At 48.9% G+C, this 13,329-nt stretch overlaps 1 protein-coding gene across 1 annotated transcript in view; it reads right to left on the bottom strand.

The window, feature by feature from the left end:
- Positions 1 to 6,322: 6,322 nt before the first annotated feature.
- tinagl1 (tubulointerstitial nephritis antigen-like 1) overlaps positions 6,323 to 13,329 on the bottom strand; it is a 59,274-nt gene continuing 52,267 nt past the window's right edge. Inside the window, exon 12 of the mRNA XM_063033894.1 lies at positions 6,323 to 8,261. Coding sequence (XP_062889964.1) covers positions 8,121 to 8,261 — 141 coding nt within the window. The 3' untranslated portion in view covers positions 6,323 to 8,120. The remainder of the gene's footprint in view (positions 8,262 to 13,329) is intronic.

Genomic DNA, 13,329 nt, shown 5'->3' with positions numbered 1-13,329 from the left:
TGTTGGTGTAGGACAGACCCTATCTGACCTGTTCCATGTTGGTGTAGGACTGACCCCATCTGACCTGTTCCACGTTGGAGTAGGACTGCCCTGTCTGACCTGTTCCATGTTGGTGTAGGACTGACCCTGTCTGACCTGTTCCATGTTGGAGTAGGACTGACCCTGTCTGACCTTTTCCATGTTGGAGTAGGACTGACCCTGTCTGACCTGTTCCATGTTGGAGTGGGTCTGACCCTGTCTGACCTGTTCCATGTTGGAGTGGGTCTGACCCTGTCTGACCTGTTCCATGTTGGAGTGGGTCTGACCCTGTCTGACCTGTTCCATGTTGGAGTGGGTCTGACCCTGTCTGAACTGTTCCATGTTGGAGAACGATGACCCTGTCTGACCTGTTCCATGTTGGAGTTGGACTGACCCTGTCTGACCTGTTCCATGTTGGAGTGGGTCTGACCCTGTCTGACCTGTTCCATGTTGGAGAACGTCTGACCCTGTGTGACCTGTTCCATGTTGGAGTTGGTCTGACCCTGTGTGACCTGTTCCATGTTGGTGTAGGACTGACCCTGTCTGACCTGTTCCATGTTGTTGTAGGTCTGACCCTGTCTGACCTGCTCCATGTTGGAGTAGGACTGACCCTGTCTGATCTGTTCCATGTTGGTGTAGGACTGACCCTGTCTGACCTGTTCAATTTGGTGTAGGACTGACCCTGTCTGACCTGTTCCATGCTGGTGTTGGTCTGACCCCGTCTGACCTGTTCCATGTTGGTGTAGGACTGACCCTGTCTGGCCTGTTCCATGTTGGTGTAGGACTGACCCTGTCTGACCTGTTCCATGTTGGAGAATGTGAGACCCTGTGTGACCTGTTCCATGTTGGAGTGGGACTGACCCTGTCTGGCCTGTTCCATGTTGGAGTGGGACTGACCCTGTCTGGCCTGTTCCATGTTGGAGTGGGACTGACCCTGTCTGGCCTGTTCCATGTTGGAGTGGGACTGACCCTGTCTGGCCTGTTCCATGTTGGAATGGGTCTGACCCTGTCTGGCCTGTTCCATGTTGGAGTGGGACTGACCCTGTCTGGCCTGTTCCTTGTTGGTGTAGGACTGACCCTGTCTGACCTGTTCCATGTTGGAGTTGGACTGACCCTGTCTGACCTGTTCCATGTTGGTGTAGCACTGACCCTGTCTGACCTGTTCCATGTTGGAGTAGGACTGACCTTGTCTGACCCGTTCCATGTTGGAGAACATCTGACCCTGTCTGACCTGTTCCATGTTGGAGTAGGACTGACCCTGTCTGACCTGTTCCATGTTGGAGTGGGTCTGACCCTGTCTGACCTGTTCCATGTTGGAGAACGTCTGAGCCTGTGTGACCTGTTCCATGTTGGAGTTGGACTGACCCTGTCTGACCTGTTCCATGTTGGAGAACATCTGACCCTGTCTGACCCGTCCCATGTTGGAGAACGTCTGACCCTGTGTGACCTGTTCCATGTTGGTGTAGGACTGACCCTGTCTGACCTGTTCCATGTTGGAGTGGGTCTGACCCTGTCTGACCTGTTCCGTGTTGGAGTGGGTCTGACCCTGTCTGACCTGTCCCATGTTGGGGTGGGTCTGACCCTGTCTGACTTGTTCCATGTTGGTTTAGGTCTGATCCTGTCTGACCTGTTCCATGTTGGAGTGGGTCTGACCCTGTCTGACCTGTTGCATGTTGGAGTGGGTTTGACCCTGTCTGACCTGTTCCATGTTGATGTAGTACTGACCCTGTCTGACCTGTTCCATGTTGGTGTAGGACTGACCCTATCTGACCTGTTCCATGTTGGTGTAGGACAGACCCTATCTGACCTGTTCCATGTTGGAGTTGGACTGACCCTGTCTGACCTGTTCCATGTTGGTGTAGGACTGACCCTATCTGACCTGTTCCATGTTGGTGTAGGACAGACCCTATCTGACCTGTTCCATGTTGGTGTAGGACTGACCCCATCTGACCTGTTCCACGTTGGAGTAGGACTGCCCTGTCTGACCTGTTCCATGTTGGTGTAGGACTGACCCTGTCTGACCTGTTCCATGTTGGAGTAGGACTGACCCTGTCTGACCTTTTCCATGTTGGAGTAGGACTGACCCTGTCTGACCTGTTCCATGTTGGAGTGGGTCTGACCCTGTCTGACATGTTCCATGTTGGAGTGGGTCTGACCCTGTCTGAACTGTTCCATGTTGGAGAACGTCTGACCCTGTCTGACCTGTTCCATGTTGGAGTTGGACTGACCCTGTCTGACCTGTTCCATGTTGGAGTGGGTCTGACCCTGTCTGACCTGTTCCATGTTGGAGAACGTCTGACCCTGTGTGACCTGTTCCATGTTGTTGTAGGACTGACCCTGTCTGACCTGTTCCATGCTGGTGTTGGTCTGACCCCGTCTGACCTGTTCCATGTTGGTGTAGGACTGACCCCATCTGACCTGTTCCGTGTTGGTGTACGACTGACCCCATCTGACCTGTTCCATGTTGGTGTAGGACTGACCCTGTCTGGCCTGTTCCATGTTGGTGTAGGACTGACCCTGTCTGACCTGTTCCATGTTGGAGAATGTGAGACCCTGTGTGACATGTTCCATGTTGGAGTGGGACTGACCCTGTCTGGCCTGTTCCATGTTGGAGTGGGACTGACCCTGTCTGGCCTGTTCCATGTTGGAGTGGGACTGACCCTGTCTGGCCTGTTCCATGTTGGAATGGGTCTGACCCTGTCTGGCCTGTTCCATGTTGGAGTGGGACTGACCCTGTCTGGCCTGTTCCTTGTTGGTGTAGGACTGACCCTGTCTGACCTGTTCCATGTTGGAGTTGGACTGACCCTGTCTGACCTGTTCCATGTTGGTGTAGCACTGACCCTGTCTGACCTGTTCCATGTTGGAGTAGGACTGACCTTGTCTGACCCGTTCCATGTTGGAGAACATCTGACCCTGTCTGACCTGTTCCATGTTGGAGTAGGACTGACCCTGTCTGACCTGTTCCATGTTGGAGTGGGTCTGACCCTGTCTGACCTGTTCCATGTTGGAGAACGTCTGAGCCTGTGTGACCTGTTCCATGTTGGAGTTGGACTGACCCTGTCTGACCTGTTCCATGTTGGAGAACATCTGACCCTGTCTGACCCGTCCCATGTTGGAGAACGTCTGACCCTGTGTGACCTGTTCCATGTTGGTGTAGGACTGACCCTGTCTGACCTGTTCCATGTTGGAGTGGGTCTGACCCTGTCTGACCTGTTCCGTGTTGGAGTGGGTCTGACCCTGTCTGACCTGTCCCATGTTGGGGTGGGTCTGACCCTGTCTGACTTGTTCCATGTTGGTTTAGGTCTGATCCTGTCTGACCTGTTCCATGTTGGAGTGGGTCTGACCCTGTCTGACCTGTTGCATGTTGGAGTGGGTTTGACCCTGTCTGACCTGTTCCATGTTGATGTAGGACTGACCCTGTCTGACCTGTTCCATGTTGGTGTAGGACTGACCCTATCTGACCTGTTCCATGTTGGTGTAGGACAGACCCTATCTGACCTGTTCCATGTTGATGTAGGACTGACCCTGTCTGACCTGTTCCATGTTGGTGTAGGACTGACCCTATCTGACCTGTTCCATGTTGGTGTAGGACAGACCCTATCTGACCTGTTCCATGTTGGTGTAGGACTGACCCCATCTGACCTGTTCCACGTTGGAGTAGGACTGCCCTGTCTGACCTGTTCCATGTTGGTGTAGGACTGACCCTGTCTGACCTGTTCCATGTTGGAGTAGGACTGACCCTGTCTGACCTTTTCCATGTTGGAGTAGGACTGACCCTGTCTGACCTGTTCCATGTTGGAGTGGGTCTGACCCTGTCTGACCTGTTCCATGTTGGAGTGGGTCTGACCCTGTCTGAACTGTTCCATGTTGGAGAACGTCTGACCCTGTCTGACCTGTTCCATGTTGGAGTTGGACTGACCCTGTCTGACCTGTTCCATGTTGGAGTGGGTCTGACCCAGTCTGACCTGTTCCATGTTGGAGAACGTCTGACCCTGTGTGACCTGTTCCATGTTGGAGTTGGACTGACCCTGTCTGACCTGTTCCATGTTGGTGTAGGACTGACCCTATCTGACCCGTCCAATGTTGGAGAACGTCTGACCCTGTGTGACCTGTTCCATGTTGGAGTGGGTCTGACCCTGTGTGACCTGTTCCATGTTGGTGTAGGACTGACCCTGTCTGACCTGTTCCATGTTGTTGTAGGTTTGACCCTGTCTGACCTGCTCCATGTTGGAGTAGGACTGACCCTGTCTGATCTGTTCCATGTTGGTGTAGGACTGACCCTGTCTGACCTGTTCAATTTGGTGTAGGACTGACCCTGTCTGACCTGTTCCATGCTGGTGTTGGTCTGACCCCGTCTGACCTGTTCCATGTTGGTGTAGGACTGACCCCATCTGACCTGTTCCGTGTTGGTGTACGACTGACCCCATCTGACCTGTTCCATGTTGGTGTAGGACTGACCCTGTCTGGCCTGTTCCATGTTGGTGTAGGACTGACCCTGTCTGACCTGTTCCATGTTGGAGAATGTCTGACCCTGTGTGACCTGTTCCATGTTGGAGTGGGACTGACCCTGTCTGGCCTGTTCCATGTTGGAGTGGGACTGACCCTGTCTGGCCTGTTCCATGTTGGAGTGGGACTGACCCTGTCTGGCCTGTTCCATGTTGGAGTGGGACTGACCCTGTCTGGCCTGTTCCATGTTGGATTGGGTCTGACCCTGTCTGGCCTGTTCCATGTTGGAGTGGGACTGACCCTGTCTGGCCTGTTCCTTGTTGGTGTAGGACTGACCCTGTCTGACCTGTTCCATGTTGGAGTTGGACTGACCCTGTCTGACCTGTTCCATGTTGGTGTAGCACTGACCCTGTCTGACCTGTTCCATGTTGGAGTAGGACTGACCTTGTCTGACCCGTTCCATGTTGGAGAACATCTGACCCTGTCTGACCTGTTCCATGTTGGAGTAGGACTGACCCTGTCTGACCTGTTCCATGTTGGAGTGGGTCTGACCCTGTCTGACCTGTTCCATGTTGGAGTGGGTCTGACCCTGTCTGACTTGTTCCATGTTGGTTTAGGTCTGATCCTGTCTGACCTGTTCCATGTTGGAGTGGGTCTGACCCCGTATGCCTGTTCCATGTTGGAGTGGGTCTGACCCTGTCTGACCTGTTGCATGTTGGAGTGGGTCTGACCCTGTCTGACCTGTTCCATGTTGGAGTGGGTCTGACCCTGTCTGACCTGTTCCATGTTGGAGTGGGTCTGACCCTGTCTGACCTGTTGCATGTTGGAGTGGGTCTGACCCTGTCTGACCTGTTCCATGTTGGAGTACGTCTGACCCTGTCTGATCTGTTCCACGTTGGAGTAGGTCTGACCCTGTCTGGCCTGTTCCATGTTGGAGTGGGTCTGACCCTGTCTGACCTGTTGCATGTTGGAGTGGGTCTGACCCTGTCTGGCCTGTTCCATGTTGGTGTAGGACTGATCCTGTCCGACCTGTGCTTTGATGAGTATGTATTCAAATGATTGTACAATAAGATTTTCACCTCTATCTTTACTTCTGAAGAACCTTTTTGGCTCCCTCATCTCCAGATCCAGCAGAACCACCTTGGCTAAGTTGTCAGTCTCTCTGGTCAGTGCTCAAAGTGAAGAGAAAGTGAGTGAAACCCTAGTCAGAGAACTACTGACTCCCCAGCGTGATTTTGATTCTTACTTCTCAAAATGCAGAAATCCTTGACAGCTGACCTGTGTTCTTTTTGTTGGGACTTTTTCTGGGCCTTAAAGTTTTTTTCAGTTTCTGATTTTATTCTCTGCAACTTTAATGTAATTTCTGCCTCCATTACATTGGCTCTGCAAATGATTTTCCCTCTCCTTGTGTGATTCTTTTATAGCATCATATATTTGCACAGCACAGAAACAGGTCTTTCAGTGGAACTGGTCCATACTGACCAAGAGGCCTCAACCAAGCCTCTCCCATTTGCCTGGGTTTGGCCAATAACCGTCTAAACCTTTCCAATCCATGTAACCATGCAACTGTTTAAAATGTTGTTATCCGACCTGCCTCCATCACTTTCTCTGGTAGTTTATTCCACACACGGTCTATATAACCCTTTGTTTAAATAAAAATGCCCCTCAAGTTCCCATTAAAACCTAAGCCCTCTTGTTCTTGACTTCTTAACCCTGGGAAAAGACTTTCTCTCACCCTATGTATGCTCCCATGATTTTATTCACCTCAAGATCACCACCGATTCTCTAAATTGCACAAAATAGCCAGGTCAATATCTTCCTATAACTCTCTCTCAAATGCTGGTGACGTCCTTGTAAATCTTTTCTGCACTTTATTGAGTTTAAACATACAAACAAGAGGTCACACAAACATATTGACAATCGGCTACATTTGAACTATATTTTTATTTTGACATTTATAATAGATATTTTCATTCAGCAAAGCACAAAACTTATGGAAAATGCCATAAATACACAAACCTGATTGTCTAGAAACCAAGCAAGAGCGGACGAGATCCACTGGGCGTAGTTTTGGAATAGTCAAAATTAGATGTTACTCCATCCGCCATCATGCTCTGTCCCAAATCACATTGGCCTGTCATGACATCTTGCAGAACAGGAGGGTGCAGTTTGAACCCGTGTGTCTTTGAAAGTGCCATCCAATTAGCCCAAATCCCCTGCAAGAGCTTCCTTTTTGGAGTGTTTATCTAATTTTTTGAAAGCTTTGTTGAATTTTCCCTCAGACAGTGCTTTTTCTTACTATTTGCAAATTTCCCCTCATTGCTCTGCATTGCCATTTACTTTAATCCTGGACCCAGACATCAGAAAACCTTCCTAGTGCCGGACCATTTCATCAACACCTCCCCATACCATCTCTGCACGGAGTACAAACAAAGTTCCTTCTCCTTGGCGGCTTTCCGTAAGTCTCGTCTCCTCTGTTGTCAGTTGCTGACGCCCCTGGCTGTTATCAGCCAGGTTGTGCAGAAGCCCCTGGAATGGTGAAGGGATATCACATCCTGAAGATCATTCCCCTTTTCATTAGATCATTCCCGATTTGTACTCCAAACCTCTGCTCCTGACATTGCTCCACATTCCTTGCCTTCCTGCTTTCCTGCCAAATTTTTTACCCTGACTGGTTTATAAATCACAGCCTGTCCTGAGCCTGCAATTCATTGTGTTTGCAGGCGTTTACGCTGCTGCAGGTTTTAGGCTTTAAAGGAGTGTATAAAAATGGCAATTATTCACAAGCGCAAAGTCCGGATTTGAATCAGAATCACGACCGGCGGCTGTGAGACTCCTGTCTGCGGGAGCGACAGTTCAGAGACACTCTCTGCGGCATGGTAGTGTAGTGGTTAGCGTAACAACGCCAGCAATTCTCCCACTGTCCGTAAGGAGTTTGTACGTTCACCCTGGGATCTGTGTCGTTTCCCTCTGGCTCCTCCGATTTCCTCCCACATTCCAAAGATACGCTTTGTTAATAAGGGTTAGTACGCTGTGGGCATGCTATGTTGGCGCTGGAAGAACGGCGACACTTGCGGGCTGCGCCCTTCCCTCGCACAACCTTGGATTGTGTTAGTCATTGACGCGTGTCTATGTACACGAGACACAGTTAGTCATCTAATCCCTATCACCACCCTCCGGGGCACTTTCTGAACACCACTCCCACAGCACTGCGTCACATCGCCAAACCGAACCATCAGGGAGAGTCTCCCACTGTTCCCAAGTTCAGCCGTTAGCTAGACCAGGGAGGCAGGAGGGTCTGAATATGTGACACTTCCAGTCGCCATGGATACTGGGGCTGTAATGGCTGAAGGCACTCCCACTCAGATACTCTCCCACAGCACTGTCACTCACACCATCTAAGTGCAGCACAACATCTTGTGGCTCATTATTGCTGGAAAGAACAGATTCACATACATGTGTCTCTTTCTGGGTAATGCATGAGCTCTGTCCTGACATGTACTGACGTACATGACCTGCTGATTATGGTCCGTTTGTCACTGTTGTTGGATACCGAAGATTGCAGATTGAGGAAAAGGGGTTAGCTTGGTGAAGGGGTCTTTTCCAAACTGGAGACAGTTCAGCGTCCTTGGGCCACAGACAGGAAGTCTGGGTTCTCACTTGCGATGTACATCCTCCATGGTCACTCGTCCCCAGCTACTGAGGATGAAGGTCTCAATGTCGCACTCGTTCTCACCCCGGGCGATCTTGAAGTATCCGTTCTCCCCCCAGTTCATCCCCCAGGAGTTGGCAGCAATCTGACAGGGGCAAGAAAGAGGACAGGGTGAGGGGTGAAGGAAGGAACCGTTCTCTAACACATACTGTACCCAGCTTAACCCGGCAAGTGCTGCCCCTCCCTCACAAAATCATACAGCCCAGAAACCGGCCCCTTGGCTTAACTGGTCCCTGCTGAGCGAGGTGTCCACCTAAGCTTGTTCCATTTGCCCATGTTTGGCCCATACCCACCTGAACCTTTCTCATCCGCGTACTTGTCCAAGTGTCGATCAGATGTTAATGTACCAGCCTTAGCCGTTTCCTCCGGCAGTTCATTCCACATACTGATCACGTTCTGTGCGCAAAAATTTGCTCTTTGGGTTTGTATTAAATCTCTCCCCTCTCACTGTGAATCTATACCCTTGAGCTCTAGATTTCCCAGCCCAGGGAGAAACGACTGCTCATCCATTCTAAGCCCCTCATGTTTTACACACCTCTGTAGTATCAGGACAATTAATGTCTCATTGCCCTGTGCTGCAGTGAATGAAGTCCAACCTAGAGTCAGAGTCATAGAACACTACAGCACAGAAACAGGTCCTTCAGCCCATCTAGTCTGTGCTGAACCATTAATCCACCTTGTCTCATTGACCTGCACCCAGCCCATAGCCCTCCATATCCCTCCCATCCATCCAAATCCCTCTTAAGTGTTGAAACTGACCCCACTTGTGCTGCAGTTCATTCCACACACACTACCCTGATTGAAGTTCTCTCTCATGTTCCCCTGCAACATTTCACCTTTCACCCTTTACCCATGACCTCACCCAACCACAGAGGAACATGCCTGCTTGCAATTACCCCATCTATGCCTCTCATAACTTTGTATCATCATCACTAGGTGCTGTGTCATATGATGTGGGTGATCATTGTCTATGACCATGATGGTCCTTGGCAAATTTTCCAAAGAAGTGGCTTGGCCTTGCCTTTTTCTGGGCAGTGTCTTTACAAGATGCGTGACCCCGGCCATTATCAATACTCTTCAGAAATTGTCTGCCTGGTGTCAGTGGTCGCATGACCAGGATTTGTGATGTGCACCGGCTGCTCATATGACCTGCTCCCATGGCTTCACGTGACCCTGATTGGGGGTGTGGTGCTAAGCAAGTGCTACACCTTGCCCAAAGTTACCTGCAGACTAGCAGAGGGAAAGCGTGCCTTGTATCCCCTGTGGTACAGACGCATCTCCACCCCACGACACATTTTGTATACCTCTATCAAATTTCTCCTCAAACTTTTATGTTCTAGGTAATAACGTCCTAACCTATTCAAACTTTCTCTGGAACTCAGATCCTCAAGTCGCAGTAACATCCTTTTAAATTTTCTCTGCACTTTTTTGATAGGTGACCAGAATTGCATACAATACTCCAAATTAGGCCTCACCAATGTCTTATATAATTTCATCATATCAACTCCTGTACTCAATACATTCACTTATGAAAGCCAAAGTTGGAAAAGCTTTCTTTACGAGCCTATCTACTGGTGACTCCACTTTCAAGGAATTTTGGATCTGTATTCCCAGATCCTCCTATTCTATCGTGCTCCTCGGTGCCTTACCATTCACCATGTAAGACCTATTCCTCATTGGCCCTCACACTTATCTCCATTAAATTCCATCTGCCATTTTCAGCCTAATTTTCCAGCTGGTCCAGATCCCACTGCAAACATTGACAGCCTTCATCACTGTCCATTATGTCTACAATCTTGGTATCATCCCAAAGTCTGTTGATGCAGTTTACCACATTATCATCCAGAACATTGATAAGGACGACAAATAACAACGGACCCACCACCAGTCCCTGGGGCACTCTACCAGTCACGTGCCTCCAGTCAAAGAGGCAACCAGCTACAACCACTCTGGCTTCTTTTGTCAAAGCCAATGTTTAATCCAATTTACTATCTCATTTTGAATGCCAAGTGAATGAATCTTCTTGACCAACCTCCCATGCAGGGCCTTTTCAATGGCTGTGCTAAAGTCCATGAAGATAACATCGACTGCATTGCCTTCATTAGCTTTCCTGGTAACTTCCTCAAAAAACTCTTTTAAGATTGGTTAGACATGACCTACCATGCACAAAGCCATGTTGACTATCTCTAATCAGTCCATGTCTATCCAAATAGTTATATATGTGATCCCTTAAAATACCTTGCAATAACTTTCCCACTACTGATGTCGGGTTCACTGGTTTATAATTTCCCGGCTTATTTTCGGAGCCTTTTAAAAAATAATCGAACAACATTAGCTATCCCCCAATCCTCCAGCACCACACCCATGGCTAAGGATATTTTAAATATCTCCGTTAGCGCCCCAGCAGTTTCTGCACTTGCCTCCCACAGCGTCCAAGGGAACATATTGTCAGGCCCTGGGAATTTATCCACCCTAATTTGCCTCAAGACAGCAAACGCCTCCTCCTCTGTAGGTTCATGGTCTCTCTGCTACATTACCTCACATCTATAGGCTCTGTGTCCATCTCCCTAATAAATGCAGATACAAAAAATCCATTTCAGATCTGCGCCATCTCTTTTGGCTCCATTCTGATCTTCCAGAGGACCAATTGTGTCCCTTGCATTAGGGTTAGGGATTCTCCTTCAACTTGTCTGCTCGAGCAAACTTGTGCCTTCTTTTAGCCCTCCTAGTTCCATTCTCAAGTGTTCTCTCACATTTCTTGTTCTCCTCAAGTACCTCATTTGTTCCTACCTGCCTCCACCTGTTATGCACCCCCTTCTTCTTAACCAAGGCCTCAATATTTCTTGTAAACCACGATTCTCCAAACCTGTTATCTTTGCCTTTTATTCTGACAGGAACATAAAATCTCTGTAGTCTCAAAATTTCACTTTTGAAGGCCTTCAAGTAAACGTTTGCTAGAAAACTACCTGTCCTATTACACACTAACCAGATCCTTTCTGATACCATAAAAACTGGCCTTTCTCCAATTTAGAATCTCTACGCATGGACCAGTCCTATCCTTTCCCTAATTACCTTGAAACTAATGGCATTATGATCACTAGATGCAAAGTGTTCCCCTACACAAACTTCTGCCACCTGCCCTGTCTCACTCCCTAACAGGAAATCTAGTATTGCGCTCTCTCTAGTTAGGACTTCTATGTACTGATTAAGGAAACTCTTTGACAAACTCTTTCCCATCCAGCCCTTTTATAATATTGAGTGCCAGTCATTATGTGGAAAGTTAAAAATCACCTTCTATCACAAACTTATGCTTCTTGCAACAGTCTGTGATTGCTCTACAAATTTGCTCCTCTAAATCCTGTTGGGAGGTCTTTAACATAATCCCATTAATGTCAAGGTCAAAGTCTGTCACGAGCCTTGTGGCCCATCAGGCCAGTGCTTATGCCGGTTTCTGTGGTGTGAAGCGACTGAGAGTACGAGACTCCCCCCCCCCCACCCCCCGGATAGGACACCAGTCTATGGCGAGGTTAACCCCCAGCATTTGCCGGTACTTGTTCTCAGCTGGGCGGACTGGAGCAGTGTGTGGCGAAGTGCCTTGCTCAAAGACACAACACGCTGCCCTGGCCAAGACTCAAGCCCACGACCTTCAGACACCCTAACCAGTTGGCCACGTGCCACACAATCCCATTAATGTGGTCATACCTTATTCCTCAGTTCTACCCATAAAGGCTTAATAAATGAGCTCTCTAGCCTCTGACTGGGGACTGCTGTGTCATTTCCCTGACAAGTTATACCACCTCTCCCACTCTATCACGTCTAAAACAACAGAACCCTGGAACACTGAGCTGCCAGTCCTGCCCCTCCTGCAACCAGGTCTCGCTACTGGCTACAATGTCAGAATTCCAAATGCTGAACCATGCCCTAAGCTCAGTCTTTTCTACGATACTCCTTGCATTGAAATATACGCAGCTCAGAACATAAGTCCCACCAAACTCGACCTTTTGATTCCCGACTTTGTGTGTAGGATTAACAACATCTTTATCAACAACCTCTCCACTATCTGTTCTGGCCATTCCCCTCCAGCTCTAGTTTAAATTCCACACCCCCACCCCCCCCCGTGCAGCACCAGCAAACCTTCTCTGCTAGAATATTAGTCCCCCTCCAGTTCAGGTGTGAACTATCCCTTCCGTACAGGTGACAGCCTCCCTGAATCTCTTGACCCAACATCTCATAGAACATTACAGCCCATGATGTTGTGCTGACCCCTTAACCTACTCCAAGATCAATCTAACCGTCTTTCCTACCTAACTCTCCATTTTTCTATTATTCATGTGTCTAAGAGTTTCATATATGCCCCTTGAAGAATTTGCCTCTATGCAGCCATACTGTCTGACATTGTCCCTATACTTTCATACAATCACCTTAAAATTCTGTCCCCTCGTATTAGCCATTTTTGTCCTGGAAAAAAGTCTCTGGCTATCCCCTCGATCTGTGCCTCTTATAATCTAGTACACTTCTATCAAGTCACCCCTCATGCCTCTTTGCTCCAGAGAGAAAAGCCCTAGTTTACAACCTATCCTCATAAGGCATTCTCTCTTGTGTAAGCCACATCCTGGAAGATCCCCTCTGCACCCTCCCTGCATCCTAGAACTGAACTCAAAGCTCCAAGTTTGGTCTAAGCAGGGTTTTATAGATCTGCAACATTACCTTGTAACCTTTGAACACAGTCCCCAGACTAACGAAGGCCAACACACTGTATGCCTACTTAACCACCCTATCAACTTGCAGGGCAACTTCCCATCACCACCTGCGGGGTCACCAAGTGAAGGCAAAACCCAGATGAGCTCTCACAACCAGCTAATGCCCGCACTGGCATGGGGCCAGGGGTAAAAGTATTAAATGATGTGGAGAGGTGGCAGCGCTTGGACTTGGACTCCCATTAGGAGATTGCAGGGTGATCCAATTGAGATAGCAAAGATGGTTAAAGAATATTTCTGGGCGGAATAAGGAGACATGATCTTAAAATTAGGGGAGTTTTACCCACACCAAGTGTAGAAGAAATCTCGAGTCCTACAACACCTGTAGGCACCAGAGATTTATTGGTTCTGAGAAGACTACGGTTGGACTGTTGTTGTGCATGGTCAGTAGACACT

This window comes from Mobula hypostoma, chromosome 26 (assembly GCF_963921235.1).
Source record: "Mobula hypostoma chromosome 26, sMobHyp1.1, whole genome shotgun sequence".
In the NCBI taxonomy this organism is placed as follows: Eukaryota; Metazoa; Chordata; class Chondrichthyes; order Myliobatiformes; family Myliobatidae; genus Mobula; species Mobula hypostoma.
The sequence above is the reverse complement of the archived record's forward strand: the minus strand, read 5'-3'. Positions and strand labels throughout refer to the sequence as shown.